The sequence below is a fragment of the Callithrix jacchus genome, chromosome 13 (genome assembly GCF_049354715.1).
Source record: "Callithrix jacchus isolate 240 chromosome 13, calJac240_pri, whole genome shotgun sequence".
Classification (NCBI taxonomy): Eukaryota; Metazoa; Chordata; class Mammalia; order Primates; family Cebidae; genus Callithrix; species Callithrix jacchus.
In genome coordinates, this window is record NC_133514.1 from 75,188,169 (window position 1) to 75,209,022 (window position 20,854).

Sequence of the window (20,854 nt, forward strand, 5' to 3'; positions counted from 1 at the left end):
CCACCCACCTCTGACTCCCAAAGTGCTGGGATTACAGGCATGAGCCACTGCACCCAGCCATTCTTTGTACCTCCTATCACAGTTTGTAATCATAACATTTTTGGAATCAGATGATTTGACCAATGTCTGTTTCATTGGTTAGACTGCAAGCTTTATAAAGGCAGCATCTACCATTAGTACTATAAAAGTATGTTTGTAATCCATCATTTTTGCCAGTTTTATTTTTTTAAGCATTTTAATGCTATTTTAATACAGTTCATAATGGTGTCTAGAAATCACATTAAAATATATTTATTTAGTTGCTAGCAAGGCTGCATGTATTTTCTATTTTACATTTTTGCTTGTTTGTTTTGAGACAGGATCTAACTCTGTTGCCTAGGCTGGAGTACAGGGGCATTTATTTAGTTGCTAGCAAGGCCGCATACATTTTTCCATATTACATTTTTACTTGTTTGTTTTGAGGCAGGAGCTAACTCTGTTGCCTAAGCTGGAGTATAGGGGCATTTATTTAGTTGCTAGCAACTAAATAAAAACATTTTAATGTGATTTCTAGATACCATTATGAACTGTATTAAGATAGCATAAAAATGCTTAAAAATAACACATAATAGGCCAGGTGCAGTCACTCACACCAGTAATCCTAGCACTTTGGGAGGTCGAGGTGGGTGGATCACCTGAGGTCAGGAGGTCAAGACCAGCCTGGCCATCATGGTGAAACCCCATCTTTATTTAAAAAAAAAAAAAAAGCATAAAATAGCATAAAAATGTTTAAAAAAAATAATCACCACTTCCTGCAGCCTCAGCCTTCCAGTCTCAAGTGATCCTCCTGCCTCAGCCTCCCAAGTAGCTGGGACTAGAGGCATGTACCACCATGCCTGGCTGATTTTTTTTCTTTTTTCTTTTTTTGTTAGAGAGGAGGTCTCGCTATGTTACTCAAGCTATCGTCAAACTCCTGGCCTCAAGTGATCCTCTTGCTTTGACCTCCCAAAGTGCTGGTATTACAGGCATGAGCTATAGCACCCAGCCTTTTTTTAGTTTCTTAAATGAATTTTTTTTTTTTTTTTTGAGATGGAATCTAACCCTGTTGCCCAGGCTGGAGTGCAGTGGCCCGATCTTGGCTCACTGCAGCCTTTGCCTCCCGGGTTCAAGTGATTCTCCTGTCTCAGCCTCCCAAGTAGCTGGGACTACAGGCGCATGCCACCATGCCTGGCTAATTTTTATATTTTTAGTAGAGACAGGGTTTCACTATATTGGCTAGACTGGTCTTGAACTCCTAGCCTTGTGATCCGCCTGCCTTGGCCTCCCAAAGTGCTGGGATTTACAGGTGTGAGCCACCGTGCCCAGCCATGAATATTTTTCATAATATCACTAGTCTGTAGTAATGCAATTAATATTTGAAGAGTTTGTATTGTACAGTTTGTCACCTGATTTATCACATGGGATTTTCTTTTTCTTTTTTTTTTTTTTTTTTTTTTTTTTCGAGAAAGAGTCTTTTTTTTTTTTTTTTTTGAGACAGAGTCTCACTCTGTCACCCCAGCTGGAGTGCAATGGTGAGATCTCGGCTCACTGCAACCTCCACTTCCCAGGTTCAAGCGATTCTCTTGCCTCCAACTCCTAAGTAGCTGGGATTACAGGTACGTGCCACCGCGCCCAGCTAATTTTTGTATTTTTAGTAGAGATGGGGTTTCAACATCTTGGCAGGCAGGTTTGAACTCCTGACCTTGTGATCCATCTGCCTCGGCCTCCCAAAGCGCTGGGATTACAGGCGTGAGCCACTGCTCTGGGCTGAGAAAGAGTCTTGGTCCATCACCCGGGCTGGAGTGCAGTGGTGCTATCTCGGCTCACAGAAGCCTCTGTCTCCCAGGTTCAAGCGATTTTCTTGCCTCAGCCTCCCGAGTAGCTGGGATTACAGGTGTGAGCTGCTGCACTTGGCCAATTTGGAATTTTCTAACAAAATAATTTTGTCATCTAAAGTGATTTTTTGCTTTTCTGTATTTTTATGCCTTTAAATATTTGCTTTGTTTTTACGGCCATTATATGTGTGTGTATGTGTGTGAGTGTGTGTTGTGTGTGTATAAAATGGCCATTGCATATGTAAATATATATATATTTGCATACATATATATATTTTTAGAGGGGGTAGTCCAGACCATTTCATTTGTTGTGTGTCAATAGTTTTTAAAGTAAATGCTGAATAGAAATTGTTGGCTTTGTTTCTCCTTTTTAGTAAAAATTCAGTCAGCATTTCGCTTTCATTTTTTGACATGTTTTAACTCTGTTGCCCAAACTGGAGTACAGTAGTGTGATCATAGTAATAGTTTACTGTAGCTTTGAACTTCTGGAATTAAGAAATCCTACTGCCTTGGTCTCCCGAGTAGCCAAGACTATAGGTGCATACTACCACACCTCACTAATTTTTAAAACTTTTGTAGACATGAGGAAATCTTACTATGTTGTCCAGGCTGTTCTTGAACCCAGGCTCAAGTGATCCTCCTCCCTCAGCCTCCCAAAGTGTTGAGATTATAGGTGTGAGCCACTGCACCTGGCCTCATTGAGAATTTGATTAAACATTTTTATGTTTAATCAGAAAAAAAGAGGATGTCCTTCAAGGAACACAATCAATAAACAGCAATTCTCCAATTAATAAAATATTTTTATTATCCATTTTGATCATTAAAAAAAATTATTTTTAGACAAGAATACATGTTGAGCTTTTTGAAACTTTATAGCAAATTAGGAATAGGCTAAACAACTATACATTTTTTGAGATAGTCTAGTTCTGTTGCCCATGCTGGAGTGCACTGGCCTGATCTTGGCTCACTGCATCCTCTGCCTCCTGGGTTCAAACGATTCTTGTGTCTTAGCCTCCTGAATAGTTGGGATTACAGGCATATGCCACCATGCCTGGCTAATTTTTTATTTTTGTGTAGAGACGGGGTTTCACCATGTTAGCCAGGGTGGTCTCCAACTCCTGAGATCAAGTGATTTCCCCCACCTCGGCCTCCCAAAGTGCTAAGATTACAGGCACGAGCCACTGGGTCTGGCCTAAACCTTTTTTTAAAAAAGCCTCATTACGGGCGGCTCCCGTAGAGTCTATAGCAAATATACCTAGTTGTAAACTTTAGGTGCTTTTCTAGTTAGGAACTAGTCAAAGATGTCTGCATCACCTCTGACATTTAACACTGTATTTCAGGGTTTAGACAATTCAGTAAGAAAAGAAGAAATAAGATACACAAAGATGAAAAAGGAAGAGATAAAATTGTGATAATTTGTTGATTAAAAACGAGAGGCCAGGCGAGGTGGCTCACGCCTATATTCCCAGCACCTTGGGAAGCCAAGATGGGCTCGAAGTCAGGAGTTCAAGACCAGCCTGGCCAACATGGTGAAACCCCGTCTCTACTAAAAATACCAAAAAATTAGCCAGGTGTGGTGGCATGTGTCTGTAATCGCAGCTACTCGGGAGGCTGAGGCAGGAGAATCACTTGAACCTGGGAGGTAGAGGTTGCAGTGAGCCAAGATTGCACCATTGCACTCCAGCCTGGGCAACCAGAGTGAAACTCTGTCCCCTCCAAAAAAACCCAAGAGAAACAATTGCCAAATTATTGGAATAAGAGTACAGAGAGGTTTGATGCCAGAACAGACAAAAATAAACAACATAACTATATACCAACAATAATCAGATAAAAAATGTAATAGAAGAAAAAACCCACTTACAATAGCAACAAAATTATAAAGTTCCTTGGACTAAACAAAAATATATACAGCTTCTTAGAAAAAATTACAAAACTTTATTGAAAAGCAGAAGAGAACATGACATTTATGGTTAGAAAGATTTCATAAATTTAAGGTGTCAGTTCTCTCCAGACAATTCTAAACATTATAGTTCTGGTGAAGTCCCAACATGATTTTTTGGTATAACTTGAAAAATTGATTAAAATATCGATTAAAAAATTCTAATCAAGAGTTAATGACCATGAATAACTAAGAAAATATTTGAAAAAGAAGAACATAGAGAGACCCTATCAGATACAATGATGCATTATGAAACTATAGTAATTAAAATAGTATGGTTGAATTATTTGATTTTCCTGTGAAAATATTATTGAATTTAAAGTATAAAAATACAAAATAAAAACAAAAAATCATATGCTTTTTTTTTTTTTTTTGAGACGGAGTTTCCCTCTTGTTACCCAGGCTAGAGTGCAATGGCGCGATCTAGGCTCACCACAACCTCCACCTCCTGGGTTCAGGCAATTCTCCTACCTCAGCCTCCTGAGTAGCTGGGATTACAGGCACCTGCCACCTTGCCCAGCCAAGTTTTGTATTTTTAGTAGAGACACGTTTCACCATGTTGGCCATGCTGGTCTTGAACTCTTGACCTCAGTTGATCTGCCCACCTCAGCCTCCCAAAGTTCTGGGATTACAGGCATGAGCCACCACGTCCCGCCAAATTGTATGATATTCATTCAGCAGTAGATAATTGACTAGAACATGTTACAAAGTTCAGAAATAGTTCCAGACATATTTTGGAATTTTTATCTTTGATAGATGTGACACTGCAAATCAATGAGGAAAGGTGGCTTTGATTAGTAAGATAGCAATATTTGGGCAATAGCCTTACATGTAGAATCTCTGCTGTGTACTATACATGAAAATATTTCCAGGTGGATTAAGAACTTAAATGTAATGAGCAAAGCTTAAACTTAAGAAGGAAATGGGGAATATCTCTGATCTTGAAGTGGGGACTTCTTAAGACTGCAAAAGCACAAACCATAATTTTAGGAAAAGGTGACACTAAAAGTTAAATTTCCTTATCAGAAGACCACAAGCAAGGTTCAAGACAAATGATGGACTGAACAGTGATGTAGTCTGTTCTATTTGCTACAACAGATTATATCAGAACAGATAAGTTTATATATGATTTTTTCCTTGTGAACATTGTTTTGGTCTATCAACAAATGGAAGCTGAAGCAAAGCACACTAAAACACAGCTGAATATAGCAAACCACAGAATTATGACACAAAGTGCCCAGCCTTCATTCTTCTTAGTTCAGTTTGGCTATGAGTTCTCTCTTGGAATACCTATTGCATCTTTCTCCTTTCCTTGTATATTTTAAATTTATTTCCATAATTTACCAGCTTCAACCACTTATCCCCCTCTTCTTTTAAAAAAATTTTAGGGTGAAGTATTTATTAGGAACTTAATATACCTTTTCAGATTTGTTCATATTTTTATTAGGACTGTTTGGATTTTGTTAGTAGTCTGCTGACAAGGTTGCATAGGTGGTCTATTTCAACCATTTTTTTCCATATGCCCTGTAAGTTTTAGTGTGCAGGTATGCAGGATGTGAAGTTTTTCAGTGTTTCATATATAACATTATATCAGAAATGCCTTAAGTATATAAAACAATTGATTTAGTATCCAGAAGATAAAAGTTCTAGGTTACAAATCATTTCTCCTCAGACCTTTGAACACATCATTCAATTGTTTTGTCATTTGTTATTGCTCATGAGTTTGATGCTAATCTTATTCTCTTTCCTTAGTAGGTGATCTATTTTTACTTCCTCTCTGGAAGATATTAGAAGTTGAAAATCATTATTTGAAATTTTCCAGTGATCTATCTGGTTGCGACTTTTAAATTTATTGTACAGGTCATTCACTTGTCTCTCTTATGCTGACATATTTTTTTAGTTCTGGAAATTCCTCTCACACTCTCACTTTCATTTTTTGTTTCTTTAAAAATAATTTTCTCTTTCTGTCTCCTGTGGCTGATTGGGCCACTGGATTAGGGCTCTCAATGTGTTAACTGTCTCTGGTTTAATTCACTTTCCTTTTGTTCTTTTTTTTTTTTTTTGGAGACGGAGTTTCGCTGTGTCACCCAGGCTGGAGTGCAGTGGCTCGACCTCAGCTCACTACAACCTCCACCTCCCAGGTTCAAGCAATCTCCTGCTTCAGCCTCCCAAGTAGCTGGGACTATAGGCGCGCGCTGCCACACCTGGCTAATTTTTTTGTATTTTAGCAGAGATGGGGTTTCACCATGTTGCCCAGGCTGGTTTCGAACTCCTGAGCTCAGGCAGTGTGTCGCCTCGGCCTCCCAAAGTGTTAGGGATTACAGGCATGAGCCACTGCACCAGGCCCACTTTCCTTTTTTTCTAGTAATTATTTTTAAAATTTTAGCAGGTTTTTAAAGTCCAGTTAGAAGATAATCTTTAAGATTATCTTTTAAATTAAGTTATATTAAATTAAGTTTTAATATAACTACCCTTGTTTAAAAGGGACTCCAAATTTTTTTTTTTTTTTTGGCTGGAGAGTAGTGGTGTGATCTCGGCTCACTGCAGCCTCCGCCTCCCAGGTTCAATTGATTCTCCTACCCCAGCCTCCTGAGTAACTCGGATTACGGGTGCCTGCTACCATGCCTGGCTAATTTTTGTCTTTTTAGTATAAATGGGGTTTTGCCACGTTGGCCAGGCTGGTCTCAAACTCCTGACCCCAGGTGATCCACCTGCCTCAGTCTCCTAAAGTGCCGGGATTACAGGCGTGGACCACCATGCCTGGCCAGTTTTTAAAAATTTAAGTATAAAATGCATATAGAGACGTGTCAGAAATGTATAGCTCAGTGAATTTTCCCAAATTGAGTACACCCATATCAAATAACCATTTAGCACCTATGTCAAGCAGCAGAACATGAGCATCCCAGAAGCTCCCCTAATATTCCCTTCTCCAAGGGAACATATCCCACCTCCTTCAGGATACTTTTATCCTGTCTTTTAACATAGTTTAACTGCTTTTTGTACACTATAGAAATATCATAAAGTTTGTAAAATCCGGCTTGTTTAGCTCAACATTATATCATTATATTCATATTGTTGCTTGTAGCTGTAGCATTTTCATTCTCAATACATCATATTGTAGTTTTCATTTTGTGAATATACCATAATTAATTATGCATTCTTCTGTTGGTGGACCTATGTATAGTTTTCAGTTTGGAGCTGTTATAAACAGTATGGCTATGAACTTTCTAGCAAATTTTTTTCTGATAATGTATGTAGTTTTAAAATTTTTTTTTTTTTAATAGATACAGAGTCTCACTCTTGCTCAGGCTGGAGTGCAATGGAGTGATCATAGCTCACTGCAGCCTTGACCCACTGGGCTCAAGCAATCCTCCTGCTTTAGTCTTCCAAGTAGCTAGGACTACAGGCGTGCACCACCATGTCCAGCTAGTTTTTAAATTTAATTTTAATTTTTAATTTTTTATAGGAGCAGATTCTCACTATGTTGTTCAGGCTGGCCTCAAACTCCTGGCCTCAAGTAATGCTCCCACCTTGGCCTCTGAAAGTGCTGGGATTACAGGCATAACCCACTGCCCCTGGTTTTATATATATAGGTTTGATGGGTATATACTTCAGAGTGGAATTTATGGGCTCTAATAGATACTGCCACCCAGTTTCCCGAATGGTTGTAAAAGTTTACACTCCCATAGCATCCAGTGAGTTTAGGTTGGTTCATATCCTCCCTAACTCTTGGTACTTCACACTTTTTTCATTTTTGTATTTATTTTTTTTGACACAGAGTCTTACTCTGTCGCCAGGCGCCAGGCTGGAGCGCCACTGCAACCTCCGCCTCCCGGGTTCAAGCAGTTCTCTTGCCTCAGCTTCCCGAGTAGCTGGGACTACAGATGCGAGCCACCCATGCCCAGCTAATTTTTATATTTTAGTAGAGACAGGGTTTCACTATGTTGGCCAGGATGATCTTGATCTCTTGACCTTGTGATCCGCCCGTCTTGGCCTCCCAAAGTACTGGGATTACAGGCGTGAGCCACCGTACCCGGCCCATTTTCTTTGTTTTTTTGTGACAGGGTCTCCCTTTGGCTGAGGTTGAAGTACAATGGTGCGATTTTGGCTCACCTCAACCTCCGCCTCTTGGGTTCAAGTGATCTTCCACCTCAGCCTCCCGAGTAGCTGGGACTACGGGCATACGCTACCACGCCAGCCTAGTAGAGACAGGGTTTTCCCATGTTGCCTAGGCTGGTCTTGTGAGCTCAAGCCATTTGCCCCACTCAGCTTCTCAAACTGCAGGATTACAGGTGTGAGCCACTGCACCTGGCCATTGTTTTATTATTTTTTATTTTTTTAATTTCTTTTGAGATGGAGTTTCGCTCTTGTTGCCCAGGCTGGAGTGCAATGGCATGATCTCGGCTCACTGCAACCTCTGCCTCCTGGGTTCAAGTGATTCTCTTGCCTTAGCCTCCCAAGTAGCTGGGATTATAGGTATGTGCCACCATGCCCAGCTAGTTTTCGTATTATTAGTAGATATGGTGTTTCTCCATGTTGGTCAGGCTGGTCCCAAACTCCCGGCCTCAAGTGATCTGCTCGCTTTGGCCTCCCGAAGTGCTGGGATTATGGGTGTGAGCCACTGCGCCCAACCCATTATTTTATTATTACTATTTTTTTTAGTGAAGGGGTCATGCTGTGTCACCCAGGCTGGCCTTGAATGTTTTGGCTCAAGGGACCCTCCCACCTCAGCCTCCTAAGTGGCTAAGACTACAGGTATATGCTGCTGTCCCCAGCTTTGGTTATTTTTACTATTTTTAAAACTAGTTTTGCTGGGCACCATGGCTCATGTCTCTAATCCCAACACTTTGGGAGGCCGAGACGGCTGAATCACTTGAGCTCAGGAGTTCCAAGACTAGCCTGGGCAACTGGTGAAATCCCATCTCTACAAAAAGTACAAAAATTAGCCGTTGCAGTGGTACATGCCTCTAGTTCCACCTACCGGGGAGGCTGAGGCAGGAAAATTGCTTGAGCCCGGGAGGCAGAGGTTGCAGTGAGCCAAGATGGCACCAGTACACTCTAGCCTGGGGGACAGAGTCTCAAAAAATAAAAAACAAATACATAAAACTAGTTTTTTGTTTTTTTTTTTAGAAGGAGTTTCACTCTTGTTACCCAGGCTGGAGTGCAATGGTATGATCTCAGCTCACCACAACCTCTGCCTCCTGGGTTCAGGCAATTCTCCTGCCTCAGCCTCCTGAGTAGCTGGGATTACAGGCACGCACCACCATGCCCAACTAATTTTTTGTATTTTTAGTAGAGATGGGGTTTCACCATGTTGACCAGGATGGTCTCGATATCTTGAGCTCATGATCCACCAGCCTCGGCCTCCCGAAGTGCTGGGATTACAGGCTTGAGCCACCACGCCCAGCCATAAAACTAGTTTTTAGTTTGACTGGTCTCTTATTTACTTTGCTTTATTTTGGTTTCTGGTTATGGTAAATATTTTTAATTATCATTGTTTTTTGAGAGATGGTATTGCTCTGTCACCAGGCTGGAATGGGGTGGCACCTTCATAGCTCTGCTTCGGCCTCCTGGGCTCAAGTGATCCTTTACCTTAGCCTCCTGAGTAGCTGGGACTGCACGTACATGCTACCACACCCAGCTAATTTTTTAGTTTTTATTTTTTGTAGAGACAGGGTCTTGCTGTGTTGCCCAAGCTGGTCTTTAAGTCCTTGCCTCAAGCCATTCTCCTGCCTTTACCTCCCAAAGCACTGGAACTATAGGCATGAGCCACTGCACACTGACTTATAGTTTGGTTAATGGTCTTAATTGGTAATGACTTCTAGTGCTGCTTTAATGATACTAGCTACTATTTTTTTAGCACTTTCCTGACAATCACAAATACTTTATTAAACGTTTTTGTTTTTTAACTCTGTCACCAGGCTGAGTGCAGTTGCGCGATCTCTGCTCACTGCAACCTCTTGCCTATCAGGTTCAAGCGATTCTCCTGCCTCAGCCTCCCAAGTAGCTGGGACTACAGGCATATGCCACCATGCCCACCTAATTTTTGTATTTTTAGTAGAGAGGGGTTTCACCATGTTGGCCAGGATAGTCTTGATCTCCTGACTTTGTGATCCACCTGCCTCAGCCTCCCAAAGTGCTGGGATTACAGGTGTGAGCCACCACACCTGGCTAGACATTTTATATGTGTTATCTATTTTAATTTTCTGAACAGCCCAATCAATTGTAGATACTTTTATTATTTCATGAAGGAGGAAACATTTTAGAGGGGGAAAACTGACTTGTTTAACAGTGCTACATAGTTAGGAAACTCAGGTTCTGTGATCTCTTACTGCACCATAACCTCTCAACTTTTGTTGGTATAGATGAGGAATACTTGTACATGTTTACAGGAGAGTGGATTAAATGTATACATATTTTAGATCCCAGATAGTTATGTCTGTAGTTTAACTGGTTCTTTTGAAAGCAGAATGATCAAATAAGGTATTTGGTGGGGCTAGAGAAGATTTTAGTTTGATTCTAATTAGAAAGTTGGTTATACATGTTTAAAGCTGGAAGTATTAAATATTTCTCAAATTATGTTCCATTGCACACTGTTTGGAAAATTTTCCTATTTCCTGACCAAGTAACTTTGAGTAACACCTATGAACATGCAGATAACTTTGAGAAACACCTAACTTTGGGTAAAATCTATTGACTTTATCCTAGAACTTCCCAAATCAGTTCGTGTGCTCTTTTATCGTAGACCTGTTTATGTCTTTGGAACAATATGTTGATATACATCAGTTTGAGACAAAAACTTGTCATTCATCCTTTTATTTTGTAGGGGGAGGAAATGGAGATCCAGTATGGGTTAATGTGTTGCCTAAGATCACACAGCTACTAAATGACAGAGCCAGGATCCAGTTCTTCCTTTGTACTTTGCTTCCTCTAGTAATATTATTAATATGTAATATTAGTATTTATTTATCATATACTGTGTTAAGAAGTTGTAAAGCAGACTTGAGTGTAATTTTTAAAATATTCCCATCTAGTCCGCCTATCAGTCTTACTCTCTGATAAATACATATACAGTTCTTAAACTTTTAAGATTTACGTGCATATGAGTAGCCTAACTTATTTAACATGAATGCATATCCATAATCGCTTGTTTGTAGTTAATTATAGCAATGAAAAGAGTAATATTTTTCTGTAATTAATGTGTCACAATGTTTGGTTTAGTTTCTGTAGAAAATGTTTCCTGACTGCAATGAGGGAAAGCGGAGCACATTGTCCCCTATGTCGTGGAAATGTGACTAGAAGAGAGAGAGCATGTCCCGAACGGGCTTTAGACCTTGAAAATATCATGAGGAAGTTTTCTGGTAGCTGCAGATGCTGTGCAAAACAGGTAGAGTAAAAGTGACATATCTCTTCTTTGGAAGCCAAGTTTCTACTCTGAAATTCTTGTTTGAATTTTCTTGGTGGGTGCTGTTTTGAAAAGAAGGAAGGTAGATTGGGAATTGGATAGAAAAGGCCAAAAAAAACTGTGGTTATAGATCTTACTAGATTATAAACTTATAGAGGAATGAGATTGAAAAAAATTACCAAATTTCATATTTAGCATAGCATTTTTCTAAAAGTAATTTCTCATTGATTACTTAGTAAATTAACTAAATGAGCAAGCTGGCATTTAGCTTCTTTAAATCCCATTCTGGTACAAATTCAACCCTTAAGTTTTTCTCATGGTAGCATCGTTATTGCAGCTTTGCACATAGAAATGTTACTAGTTTGGTCACATGTATTTATGTAGTTAAGGAACTTTCTAGCTGCTTACTTTACTTATGTGTTTATCTATTAAAGAAATCACAAGGGGTGGGCATGGTGACTCACGCTTATAATCCCAGCACTTTGGGAGGCTGAGGTGGGTGGATCACCTGAGGTCAGGAGTTCGAGACCAGTCTGACCAATGTGGGGAAACCCCATCTCTACAAAAAATACAAAAATTAGCCAGGTGTGGTGGCACATGCCTATAATCCTAGCCAGTTGAGAGGCTGAGGCAGAATTGCTTGAACTAGGAGGCAGAGGTTGCAGTGAGCCAAGATCTCGTCATTACACTTCAGACTGGGCAACAAGAGCAAAACTCCGTCTTAAAAAAAAAAAAATCACAAAATATTTGGTTAATTTTAAGGAACATGTAGGAAAATTAGATGTTAACAAATAACCAGCATTAATTCTCTAATCTGGATGTTATTCTCTCATTTGGAGAAGGAATAAAATAGTGAGGGGCGGTTTTGCTTTGAGTATATCCATATGTATAGATTTATCACCAACATTTTTTCTAACAGCTAATGAAGTCAGTGAGCAAAACTGGTTGCTATTTCATGCATTCACACAAGTCATATCTGCTTTTCCATCTTTTTGAAAAAAGTGTGTAACTGACAGGGAGATGAAGTGAAGCTAGAAAACACACTTAAGGGATTTTGGCTGTTCCTCTCAGTGAGAAACTGAAAAATGTTCCAATTATTAACCTGGGAACTTAATTTTCTTTCTTTCTTTCTTTTTTTTTTCTTTTTTTGAGACAGGGTTTCACTTCGTCACCTAGGCTGGAGGAGTACAGTAGCACAATCTCGGCTCACTGCAGCCTTGACTTTCCAGATTTTAAGGGATCCTCCTGCCTCAGCTCCTCAGGTAGCTGAGACTACAGGTGCACACTATACCTCACTAATTTTTGTATTTTTGGTATGAACAGAGTGTTGTCATGTTGCTTAGGCTGATTTCAAACCCCTGAACACAAGCAATCCACCCGCCTTAACCTCCCGAAGGGCTGGGATTACAAATATGAGCCACCACGCTTAGCTAGAAACTTACTTTTTTTAAAGTGCTAGGCTGCAGATGTTAAATAATAAGACATGCCTGATAGCATCTGGCATCATCTTAGTACTTTAAGTTTTTTTGTCTAGTACTAGTAGTGCCTTTTCTTTCTTTATTTATTTAAAGACAGGGTTTCACCGTCTTGGTCAGGCTGGTCTTGAACTCCCGACCTCAGGTGATCCTCCTTGGCCTCCAAAGTGCTTGGATTATAGGCATGAGCCACCACACCCGGCCTAGTAGTGTCTTTTCAAGTATGAAGTTATTTGCTATTTTTTGTAGTGAGTTTATGGACAGATGGACTCTTCTCCATCTCTACATTTAATGAACAGAAATGTATTACCTATTTTTAACTCCTGCTTAAGGATGAAATAATTAAAAAAAAAATCAAACTCTTGTTTAAATGGAGTATTTAGTTACTTATTTTAATTTTTTTCTTCTTTTTGATAGTATCTCAAATCTTATGAGTTCTATTTTAAATTAAAAGTCACATTTTAATCAATAATTTACAGATTAAATTCTATCGCATGAGACATCATTACAAATCTTGTAAGAAGTATCAGGATGAATATGGTGTTTCTTCTATCATTCCAAACTTTCAGATCTCTCAAGATTCAGTAGGGAACAGGTAAGCAATACTTATTCCTAAATAGAGAATTTTCATAATTGAAATGGAAATTGATGTGGGAACTTTATGATAAAGTATTTTGGGAGATGTGTGTGTGTATGTGTGCATGTGTTTTTAAAGTGAATTGCCAAGTATCAGAACTACAGCATTTGCCTTCAAAGTCTATTTGGCACATATAAGATCTCATCTGGGAGATGAACTTCATGAACTTTTTTTTTTTTTTCCAGTTTCCAGGCAGAACTTTATGAACTTAAGCTTATGTTATTTAAAATCATTCTAAGAATCTGTATTTTTTTGAATAAAAAATAAATTGGAGATTATTCTCTTACTGATTTTGCAACTGAAATGATTTGAAAACTATAGAAAATTCTTGTTAGTAATGTATTTGCAAACAACCTATTTTTTTCTTTGCTATCTAAGGGATAGACTTAGATTTTGAAATATTTATTCTAAAATGTCATGTTAGAGTGAAACTAGGTGCAATGCAGTTCTATTTGAGTCTCAATTCTATTAAACAACTAGATTTGGATTGATTTGTATCTTCTCTTAGATTTATGTACATTAAACATTTTTATGAAATGTATTTTACACAGACAAATGGCCAAAATGCACTTGTGGTTTAAAAAAATAATGATAAACATCCAGTTCCAGGTCAAGAAATAGAACATTTTTCAGAATTTTAGAATCTATGTGAGCTGTTGCCCATTTGAACCCTATACTCCTAGATGCGACCACTAGTCTCTTATTTAGATTATTCATTCCTTTGCTTTTCTTTATGTATCATCACCCATGCATATATCCCTAAACAATGCATTGTTACTTTTAAAAACTTCAATAGTAGGGATACACATAACTGTGTAAGGAAAGACAATATTGCCACTATTGTAGAAAGGTTCCCAGGAGACAGTATATATAGTATGTTAGTAGTCTCTGAGATTTTATTTTAGTATCTTTTCATTTTACATGTTGCTAATTTTTAGTAACTTAACTGCACTTAAGCACTTCATGTTTATCATACAATATTAGGTGTCTTCCCTGCTCAGTGAAAATTTCTGGTAAAGGTCTTTCGTGATTTTCTGATAAAAATCTGTAGTAATTGTAATTTGTAGATTGCCTAATCTGCAAAAACTTTTCAGGTTCTCATTTTATATGACTTGTTAGTGTCAAGGAAATTTGGTTGAAATTTGTTGCTCCTTGGGCCGGGCGCGGTGGCTCACTCCTGTAATCCCAGCACTTTGGGAGGCCGAGGTGGGTGGATCGCGAGGTCAGGAGATCGAGACCATCCTGGTCAACATGGTGAAACCCTGTCTCTACTAAAAATACAAAAAAAAATTTAGCTGGGCATGGTGGCGCGTACCTGTTATCCCGGCTGCTCGGGAGGCTGAGGCAGGAGAATTGCCTGAACCCAGGAGGCGGAGGTTGCAGTGAGCCGAGATTGCGCCATTGCACTCCAGCCTGGGTCACAAGAGCGAAACTCCGTCTCAAAAAAAAAAAAAAAAGAAATTTGTTGCTCTTGTAGTTTATTTTTAGTCCTTCTGGGTTTCTTCATTTCTGTGTTTTCCTTATTGTTGTACTTCTTTATTGTAATTTCCTATCTGCTTTTTTACCCAATAGATTGTTCTTAATTGAGGGGATGGCATTTGTCTTGTTGAGGATATCTCCAGGTTTTAGTGAAGTTCTTAGTATACATGACTGTAATCACTGCTTTTAATGACCAAATTTTCTTGTCAGCAGACAGGCCTTCCTCCCTCTTATTGCTTAGATCCACTTGCTCATAGATACTTGATTCCTAATAGCAATATTCCTCATCTGTCACTTCCCTACCTCAGGCCCTCATCTTTCACTCAAACTATTATAATAGTCTAGTTGGTAGTTACCCTCTAATCTGTTTTACAATCTGTGGCCAAGTAATATTAATGAGCTATAAAAGACAAAATTTCGTATTCCAAAGCCCTTTCTGATCTGGCCCTTTCCCTCTTTTTATAGCCTTTTTCTTGCATCATTGCATCATGTGCCTTAGCCATGTTGAATTTTTTCTTCCGTTATCTTTGCCATTCTTGAAAAATAATATGACCGTGGTTAAAAACGAAGGCTTGGAGCCGGAGTGTTGGGTTAAAATTTCAGCTATCACTTACTGATTGTATTACATTGGCAAGAAACTGCCTCAGTTGTCTTAATCTGTTTAAGGAAATGTATGAGAGGCGATGATAATATTAGGACCTCACTGGGTTGAAGTTAATAAGTGAGTTAATACAGGCAAAGAAACTTGAATAGTACTTTGGTGAATGTTAGTTTTTCCTCTTCATCATCACTATCACTCCCTCACCTCCACACTTTTACCAGTAATATCACAACCTGCACTTTGCCAGCTGGTTGACTTTTTTCTTCTTAAAGACTTAGACCAAGTGTTAGCTACTCGGTAAAATCCTTCCTGACCTCTAGAGTATTTTCTTGGTAGAACTGTTCTTCATGCAATTAGACCTCTAAACTTTATTGTATTTATTTATTTATTTCAGCCTTTCTCCTTACCTAGAATGAGCTTTTTAGTCTTATTTATTTCAATATCCTATGCAGATTTCTGATTGCAATGAAGGAATTGAGTTTGTATATGGATGTTTAATCAGTAAGAAAATTGGCAAAGGAAGGAAAAGATTTTTTTCTTTTTTGGGACAGAGTCTCACTCTGTAGCCCAGGCTGGAGTGCAGTGGTGCAATTTTGACTCACTGCAACCTCTGCCTCCTGGGTTCAAGTGATTCTCCTGCCTCAGCCTCCTGAGTAGCTGGGACTGACTACATGCCCCGGCTAATTTTTTTGTATTTTTAGTAGAGACAGGGTCTCACCATGTTAGCCAGAATGGTCTTGATCTCCTGATCTCATGATGCGCCTGCCTCAGCCTCCCAAAGTGCTGGGATTACAGGCGTTAGCCACCACACCCAGTCCTTTTTTTTTTTTTTTTTTAGTCTTAAATTTAGTTTGTTTGTTTGTTCTGTTCTGTTTTTAGACAGGGTCTCGCCCTATCATCTGGGAGTGCAATGGCGTGAAATGGCTCACTGTAGTCTCAACCTCTTGGGCACAAGCATTCCTTCTGCCTTATCCTTCCATGTAACTAGCACCACAGGAACATGCTACCACATCCATCTAATTTTTTTTTTTTTTTGGTAGAGATGGGAGTGTCAATTTGTTGCACAGGCTGATCTCAAACTCCTGTGCTCAAGCAGTTCTCCCGCCTTGGCTTCCCAAAGTGCTGGGTTATAGGTGTTAGCTACCATGCCTGGACAGAAATGTTCATTTTTATTTATTTACTTATGTATTTTTAGGCAGAGTTTTGCTCTTGTCACCCAGGCTGGATTGCAATGGTATGTTCTCGGTTTACTGCAACCTCCGCCTCCTGGGTTCAAGTGATTCTCCTGCCTCAGCCTCCCGAGTAGCTGGGATTACAAGTGCTCACCACCATGCCCTGCTAATTTTTGTATTTTTAGTAGAGACGGGGTTTTGCCATGCTGGTTAGGCTGGTCTCAAACTCCTGACCTCAGGTGATCCGCCTGCCTTGGCCTCCCAAAGTGCTGGGATTATAGCCGTGAGCCACCACACCCAGCCTATTTTTATTTTTATTCTATTTTTTTTGAGTCTCACTGTGTTGCACAGGTTGGAGTGCAGTGCCATGATCTCGACTCACTGCAACCTCCGCCTCCCAAGTTCAAGTGATTCTTCTGCCTCAGCCTCCCTAGTAGCTGGGATTATAGGTGCCCACCATCATGCCTGGCTATTTTTGTAGAGATGGGGTTTCACCATGTTGGCCAGGCTGGTCTTTGATTCCTGACCTCTGGTGATCTACCTGCCTTCAGCCTCCCAAATTGTTGGGATTACAGGTGTAAGCCACCACATCCAGCCAGAAATGTTGTTGTCGTTTTTTTTTCCTTTTTTTTTTGAGACAGAGTCTTACTCTGTTGCCAGGCTCCGGGCTGGAGTGCAGTGGCCCAATCTCGGCTCACTGCAATCTCCGCCTCCTGGGTTCAAGCAATTCTCCTGCCTTAGCCTCCCGAGTAGCGGGGACTACAGGCGTACCCCACATGCCCAGCTGATTTTTGTATTTTTTAGTAGAGATGGCGTTTCACCATGTTGGTCAGGATGGTCTCATCTCTTGACCTCGTGATCTGCCCGCCGTGGCCTCCGAGAGTGCTGTGATTTTTTTCTAAATAGTAGGTAAAATAAGATATGATCCATAGTATGCTCAAGGTCTGAGCAGGAAACAGATAGTGGGCTCTAATTATGCAATTTGAGGAGAATTGAGTAATGCGACTATTTTCAAAGAGTAGTGTACTAGGTACACTATATAAGTAGGGTATAGGAAGCCACAAGGAATAATGGTGGGTTCTGGGTCTACTGAAAGCAGGTGGAAAGAAATAGGAGGAAGAAATAGATAACCTGAACCTGGAGAAGAGAGCTGAATAGAGCATGGCTAAGGAAATTCATAAAGTGGCATTTGTATGTACCTGAGTAGTAAAAAAAAAATAAATAAGTTGCAAAGTAAATGCATAGATCATTTCCGTAATTCAGTATACATTTATTATACCTTCTAAAGTGTAGGACACACTCTACATGTTATTGAATATACAGGGATTGGTAAAACAGACACTGTTATTTTTTCCATATATCTAACTATAAGCTATAACTTTAAGTTGAGCCATCTAAAATAATCTGGTGCTTTCATTCATGTCATTCTGAGAAGTACTGTTTACTATAAATGACTAAATATTAGAGGATGTTTTAGCAAAAGTATTGCATTGGTGTGGGGTAGTTTCTCATAATACTTAAATAGTAGTGCTAATTTAATTAAGGCCATTTCTATTTCATAACAATTCTGCTTCTAACATAAGATTGCATCTTTTTGTTTTTTTTAGCCACAGGAAGTAGGGAGGAGGAGGGAAGATGAATGTAATCATTAAGATACAGACGACATTTCCATTTTACTTTCCTTGGAAATCATTTGGTCTGTTTGCAGGCTGTTCCTACTAATCTGGACTCTTTGTAAATATTAATAACTTGATATCAGTAGGCTGATACAGTTTATTTCAAATACAGCTCTTCACAAAGAAGAAAATTGCCAGCAGTCTTTTTTTTAAGATGGAGTTTCATTCTTGTTGCCCAGGCTGGAGTACAGTGGTGCGATCTCAGCTCGCTACAACCTCCACCTCCTGGGTTCAAGTGATTTTCCTACCTCAGCCTCCTGAGTAGCTGGGATTACAGGCAAGCACCACCACACTTGGCTAATTTTGTATTTTTAGTAGAGATGAGTTTCTCCGTGTTGGTCAGCCTTGTCTCAAACTTCCAACCTCAGGTTGATTCTTCCACCTCAGTCTCCCAAAGTGCTGGGATTACAGGCGTGAGCTATTGCGCCCAGCTGCCAGCAGTCTTTTATTGTTCCTAATAAATTTCTCTCCAGGTTGTTCAACATTTTAAGTGGCTAAATAACTATGAAGGAATCTGGCATAGTATTAAAATGTTCTTTTTCTTATTTATAGGCATTCTTCATGTAGTCTGGATAATAATGCCTTGTTATGGTCGGTTACAGTGTTCATACCTGTAATCCCAGTGTTCATACCTGTAATCCACCTGAGGTCAGGAGTTCAAGACCAGCCTGGCCAACATGGCAAAACTTTACTAAAAATACAAAAATGAGCCAGGCATGGTGGCACATGCCTGTATTCCCAGCTACTCAGGAGGCTGAGGCAGGAGAATTGCTTGAACCACGAGGCAGAGGTTGCAGTGAGTCGAGATCATGGCACTGCACTCCAACCTGTGCGACAGAGTGAGACTCCATCTCAAAAAAAACAGAATAAAAATAAAAATAGGCTGGGTGTGGTGGCTCACGGCTATAATCCCAGCTCTTTGGGAGGTTAAGGCAGGCGGATCACCTGAGGTCAGGAGTTTGAGACCAGCCTAACCAGCATGGCAAAACCCCAGCTCTACTAAAAATACAAAAATTAGCAGGGCATGGTGGTATAATCCCTGTAATCCCACTTGTAATCCCAGCTACTCGGGAGGCTGAGGCAGGAGAATCACTTGAACCCAGGAGGCGGAGGTTGCAGTAAACCGAGATCATGTCATTGCAATCCAGCCTGGGTGACAAGAGCAAAACTCTGCCTAAAAATACATAAGTAAATAAATAAAAATGAACATTTCTGTCCAGGCCTGGTAGCTAACGCCTATAACCCAGCACTTTGGGAAGCCAAGGCGGGAGAACTGCTTGAGCACAGGAGTTTGAGATCAGCCTGTGCAACAAATTGACACTCCCATCTCTACCAAAAAAAAAAAAAAAAAAAATTAGATGGTTGTGGTAGCATGTTCCTGTGGTGCTAGTTACATGGAAGGATAAGGCAGAAGGAATGCTTGTGCCCAAGAGGTTGAGACTACAGTGAGCCATGTTCACGCCATTGCACTCCAGGATGACAGAGTGAGACCCTGTCTAAAAACAAAACAGAACAAACAAACAAAATAAATTTAAGACTTAAAAAAAAAAAAAAGGACTGGGTGTGGTGGCTCATGCCTGTAATCCCAGCACTTTGGGAGGCTGAGGCAGGCGGATCACGAGGTCAGGAGATTAAGACCATCCTGGCTAACATGGTGAGACCCTGTCTCTACTAAAAACACAAAAAAATAACGCAGATCCAGGCCAGGTGCAGTGGCTCAACCCCTGTAATTACAGCGATGTGGGAGGCCGAGGTGGGCAGTTCACTTGAGGTCAGGAGTTTGAGACTAACCCAGCCAACATGGTGAAACACCATCTCTACTAAAAATACAAAAATTAGCCAGGCATGGTGGCATGCGCCTATAGTCCCAGCTGATTGGGAAGCTAAGGCATGAGAATTAGTTGAACCTGGGAGATGGAGTTTTCAGTGAGCCAAGATAGTGCCACTGCACTGCAGCCTGGGTAACAGAGTAAGACTCTGTCTCAAAAAAGGAAAAAGAAATATAGATCCAAATGGAAGATGTATGCCATAAGATAAAAATTTTCATTGGCGAATGATATGAACAGACACTTTTCAGAAGACATTAGTATGACCAAAAAACATGAAAAAAAGCTCATCATCACTGGTCATTAGAGAAGTGCAAATCAAAACCACAATGAGGTACCATCTCATGCCAGATAGAATGGCGATCATAAAAATGTCAGGAAACAACATGCTGGAGAGGATGTGGAGAAACAGGAACACTTATATACTGTTGGTGGGAGTGTAAATTAGTTCGGCCATTGTGGAAGACAGTCTGGTCATTCCTCAAGGATCTAGAACCAGAAATACCATTTGACCCAGAAATCCTATTAGTGAGTATATACCCAAAGGATTATAAATCATTCCACTTTAAAGACTCATACACATACATGTTTATTGCAGCACTGTTCACAATAACAAAGACTTGGAACCAACCCAAATGCCCATCAGTGATAGACTGGATAAAGAAAATGTGGCACATATACACCATGGAATACTTTGCAGCCATAAAAAAGGATGAGTTCATGTCCTTTGCAGGGACATGGATGAAGCTGGAAACCATCATTCTCAGCAAACTAACACAAGAACAGAAAAG

At 39.9% G+C, this 20,854-nt stretch overlaps 1 protein-coding gene across 6 annotated transcripts in view; it reads left to right on the plus strand.

Annotated features, from left to right (window-relative positions):
• The window catches only part of RNF138 (ring finger protein 138), a 43,810-nt gene that overhangs the window by 7,756 nt on the left and 15,200 nt on the right, over nucleotides 1-20,854 (plus strand). For 4 of the 6 annotated variants that reach the window (XM_035270816.3, XM_078347955.1, XM_078347954.1 and 1 more), the window contains 2 exons: nucleotides 11,014-11,179; nucleotides 13,152-13,267. The exons of the other annotated variants lie outside the window; for them this stretch is intronic. In XM_035270816.3, the coding sequence (XP_035126707.1) occupies nucleotides 11,014-11,179; nucleotides 13,152-13,267 (282 nt within the window). The remainder of the gene's footprint in view (nucleotides 1-11,013; nucleotides 11,180-13,151; nucleotides 13,268-20,854) is intronic. 6 annotated transcript variants of the gene reach the window in all.